Source organism: Cherax quadricarinatus, chromosome 76 (assembly GCF_038502225.1).
Source record: "Cherax quadricarinatus isolate ZL_2023a chromosome 76, ASM3850222v1, whole genome shotgun sequence".
NCBI lineage: Eukaryota > Metazoa > Arthropoda > Malacostraca > Decapoda > Parastacidae > Cherax > Cherax quadricarinatus.
Genome location: NC_091367.1, coordinates 16,579,279 through 16,584,278, shown reverse-complemented (window position 1 = coordinate 16,584,278; position 5,000 = coordinate 16,579,279). Strand labels below are relative to the sequence as shown.

The 5,000-nt window shown below is 41.4% G+C and overlaps 1 protein-coding gene across 1 annotated transcript in view; it reads left to right on the top strand.

The window, feature by feature from the left end:
- The window catches only part of LOC128703717 (uncharacterized), a gene marked incomplete in the record, with an annotated part of 455,126 nt that overhangs the window by 427,467 nt on the left and 22,659 nt on the right, over positions 1–5,000 (top strand). Inside the window, 1 exon segment of the mRNA XM_070101333.1 lies at positions 1,421–1,534. Coding sequence (XP_069957434.1) covers positions 1,421–1,534 — 114 coding nt within the window.

Sequence of the window (5,000 nt, the reverse complement as noted above, 5' to 3'; positions counted from 1 at the left end):
GTGAACAGCTAATTTTAAAAGTAATATTTTCAGCCCCCCCTCATTCAAAATAAAATTATCCAACACATTTATCAGGAGTTTTTGAGTCACATGTTTGTTTAGCTAATCAAGAAGTGTTATTAAAAAATATATAAAAATATTATTGAATAGCTGATGAGCTAAAATGAACTTGGAACGTATTTTAAGTTTTAGCTTTTTCCATCTTAATTGAAAACAATTACGGGTAAACTAAGTATAAAAAAGATACGCAAAATTACAATTTTTATTCCTTGTTTGTATGTAAACAAATTTAAGTCACTGTTCGAAGTTGTGGGAGCCATGATATTGGACGTCACGAGGATGTCGCAGTGATGTAGGATGTCACAGTGGTGCATGATATCAAAATGATGTATTTCGTCCTTACTGATGCAGTACGTCAGGGTAGGAAGTCGTATTGACGTAGTTCGTCGTGATAATGTATGACGTCACACTGAAGTTGTATGCCACAGTCTTGTAGGACGTCACGGTGATGTAGAACGTCACAGTGATGTAGAATGTCACAGCGACACAGAACGTCACAGTGACGTAGAACGCCACACTGATGTAGGACGTCAAAGTTATGTAGGACGTCAAAGTGACGTAGGACATCAAAGTGATGTAGGACGTCAAAGTGACGTAGGACGTCACAGAGATGTTGAACATCATGATGGAGGATAAATACTATCAACCAAAAATAAAAAACTTCATACCATTGGAATGAATCATTTTGTCGATATTACCTCACATACACTATGTATCAGTACAATAAACTTTAGTTAAATACACAGGTTCAAAGTTCTAAATATTTCATCTAGGTGTTGTTTCACTTGCTAGAAACTTTGTAAAGGGTCTTCATGAAGCTCTTAGCCAACGAAAATCATCCTAAACACTGCAGTCTACAATATATCAATATTTCCAATATATCTCACTTATATTATATTCCAGATGCACAATATCGCATGCGTACTGTATTCACGTTATTGTAATTTCTCCTTTGTCTCTCACGAACGCAAATTCCATCATCAAACTTCCTGATCCACCATTACAGTTTCAAGCATTGTTATCTAACATATTATGTAGTTAATGCATTAATTAGCTTTAAGGTTAATTAGTTCCAATTTTTCCTCATCTGACCTGACTCTTGCATAATTAGATTCGTTCTATCTCACTCACGACACGTTGCACTGCATTCATTTAAACCCAATCTAAACAACAGAAATATCCTGTTTTCCTAGCCGCTGAAATATTCATGAATAAGTTAAGTTGTTAATTTACCTTAGGCTAAGTTAATGCAATTTAATCCATCGTAATTACTTCTATCACTTATAATAACAAATTGCATAACCTAAGGTACTGTCATAAATACATTGTTTATTTACCCAGACTGACTCTCTGTATACAGTTGCAGAATCCACATGTGCGTTACACCCCTCTGGATCTGGCATTGTACGTCTACAAGACGGGAGACGAAGAGGGAGTTACTCTTGCCATCCAGGAGCTCATTGCTGAGGGTTTGGTGAGTGATGTGTCTTTGTTTGATTCACAGCTCCTAGCCCCGCCTTTTCGCTGGTCGCTGCAGTGTGTGTGTGTGTGTGTGTATGTAAGAGAGAGAGAGAGAGAGAGAGAGAGAGAGAGAGAGAGAGAGAGAGAGAGAGAGAGAGAGAGAGAGAGAGAGAGAGAGGAGAGAGAGAGAGAGAGAAGGAGAAAGAGAAGAGAGAGAGAAGAGAGAGGAAGAGAGAGAGAGAGAGAGAGAGAGAGAGAGAGAGAGAGAGAGAGAGAGAGAGAGAGAGAGAGAGAGAAAGAGAGAGAGTAAAGTGTTCATTCTGTATACATTTCAAAAGCTTCATTAGTTGTAGCACTTACAACCTCTTCTTTGTAAATAATTCCTCAGATCAATCACTGTTTACGAAGGAAACATGTTCTAACAAGCCTTGGCTTCACATTTTCCTCAATTTACATCTGTTGTCTTTAGCTTTCTCTGATGTAGGTTCTATATATCCTTTATCTCTCTTTTATTACCTCTGTGTGCTGATCATGTCTTCTCTTTTTCTTCTGTCAACTTTTAATAATAATTCATATATTTTTTTATATCCTGGTAGACCTTTAATAGCTTCTTCTTGGGACTTTTTCCTAACCTTCTACTTGTTTTATCCGCTGCGTATTCCAATTTACGCCTAATATATGTTGTCAATAATTATTTTAGCGTATCTCTATCTGTGAATTATAAAATTATATTCAAAGTTATTTTATAAATGGCCAGTGCAACATACGTGTGTCTCAATTTCTGGTCGCATTTTTCTAAATATTAACTCTTAGGTCTCTCTCTCTCTCTCTCTCTCTCTCTCTCTCTCTCTCTCTCTCTCTCTCTCTCTCTTAATTTTAGTGTTTTGATAGTCTATATTCTTCATGTGGTCTGACTGCATTTTCTCCAATTTTTATTACATAATATTTAATTTAAAGCCTATCATCCATTTATCTCTCCTTGTGTTCAGTTTATCCAGGTAACCCAATACAGATTTATACCCATTTTTAGTATATATTTTACAAAGTTTTGCATCACCTGCAAACATGTATATAGTATTTTTACTAATTCAGGGAAATTATTAACGTAAATTACAAGAATTCGAGGGGCTAGTACAGACCCTTGTGGGACCCCGCTTGTGTTATGTACCCAAGAGGACATTTTTTTCATATAGCGTTCGAATTTTCCTCATATAATAATTTCCCATAAATTTCTCCATTTTTTCAGTTTCCTAATTAGTCTTTCATATGGAAGACTCTCGTAAACATTCTTGAATGTAATCTGTTGGTTCATTTCTTTCTCAGTTTCCGTAGCTCAGACTCTTAAACATTCTTGAATGTAATCTGTTGGTTCATTTCTTTCTCAGTTTCCGTAGCTCAGTCTCTTAAACATTCTTTAATATAATCTGTTGGTTCATTTCTTTCTCAGTTTCCGTAGCTCAGTCACACTAATTTAACAGATGAATTTGCAGATATCTGAATTGCTTAGAGGCTCTTCCAGTATTCTTACGACTCACGTCAACAAAACAGACTCTTGCTTTAAAGTGTCTATTCTGTCACATGTGTTTCAAATATGTGACAATCCTCTGCATCAGACCGTTGCTTCTGTATCAGTGAAAGTGCAGTGTGCATGTTGGGATTTGGGTAATAGTGTTGGTGTTGAGGGGATCCTGCCAGCGGTGGTGTGGAGGAGTTTTATTTACCCTCTTCGTTCGGCCGGGGTCGAGGGGGGGGGAGTGGTCGTTCACGACACCGTCATTGGATGCTGAACAGAAGAACACCTCGGTTATCAGTGAGAGTATGGTGATTAGTGTGCCAAATGACCAGGGCTTTCTCTAAATGGAATATTAAGTGTATAACAATCAGCAAAAATTAGTCATTGATGTGCATCTTAGTGAACAGATAGGGCCACTCCATCAGCCCCCCATCCTTGATCCCCGCCCCACATCCCAGCCTAGGTCTGCTGACTTCCTGACCAAGGGTGTTGCCGTTTAGTGCCCCACCAATTACTCGTGCTGCAGCTCGCTACTCCCCCACCGTCATCCCCCATGCATCCATGCTGTCTTCCACCCGTTACCCCACAGCTGGCGCCCTCCCACCCCCATGATGTCAGTAATGCCACAAGAAGCACCGAGTTCCCAGGAATCTTCACGACAGAGCCAAAGCCGTCGTTCACGAGGTATCTGCCGGGTGTGCCACAGGGAATGTGCACTCAATCCCTCAACTGGCAACATCCGTGCACACAATGGATGTCTAGGCTCCAGGAGAGCTCCAAATGGGAACAACCAACAGTCCCTCCCAACAGACAGGGCTGACGCCTACCCTGACTTCACCTCTACAGAGGCCCAAAGCAGCTCGCTCTCATGCTGCTAGCAAATTCGCTGACCTCTTGTAGAAAGTCAATGAAGCTCCTGTAAACAACGGATCCTGGCACAACCTACTGCTATCTGGCAATGCCTGTTTGGCTGTCCCACCAAGGAGGGACAAATCAGCAACATATGTTATTAGGGCAATAAATGCATTCCCTAAAGATGACAACCTCGTCCGTCTCCCTCCTAGGGCGACAAACAACCGTCGGGAAAATGCCAACAACAGGACACCTGACGCCTCAAAAATTAGAGCCCTAATTAGCAAAAAAATGGAAGAGGATAATACTATTGGAGAACCGAGGCATATAACCAATGAAGATATCATCGCACCTAAGGACGTCAGCACGGCACAAGTCCTGAAGGACAAACGTTCACCCAAGGCTCCCAGTACCAACACTGACCTCCCTGACGTTGCAGCAGGCGAAGAACATTTAACCTTACAGGATGCTGATGTGTATAAAGCTGCTATGTCATTTCCACAGGGCTCAGCAGGAGGTTTTATCGGTTTAAGGCCACAACACTTAAATGCTTAAGCCAGCACTTGGTGATGTTTCAGAGAGGTTGCTGTCTGAACTCACCAAATTTCCCAATGTGTGCCTGGCTGGCAGTGTCCCAGAGGCCATTAGACCCCTTTTCTTTGGTGCCTCATTGTGTGTCTTCCGGGAAAAGAATGGAGGAATCAGGTCCATAGTAGTGGGCAACACCCTTCGGCGCCTAGTCGCCAAGGCTGCAGTAAGAATGGTGAGTCAAGAGGCTGCTGCAATGTTGAAACCAACTCAGCTCGGTTTTGGTGTTCAACAAGGCTGTGAAGCAGCTGCCCACGCAGCACGAGTATACATCAACAACATGTCCGATGAAAAAGCCTTGATCAAATTGGACTTTGCCAACGCTTTCAACTTAGTCAGAAGGGATGCTGCTCTCCAAGCAGTTTCTAGACACTTCCCTTCCCTCTATCCCTTCATAGAATCGTGTTATAGTGTGACTTCTAAACTATTGTTTGGGGACCATGAAATTGACTCGTGTGAGGGTGTGCAACAGGGGGACCCTCTCGCCCCCTTTCTATTCTGTCTGGTCATCAAGGAAGTCACAGAA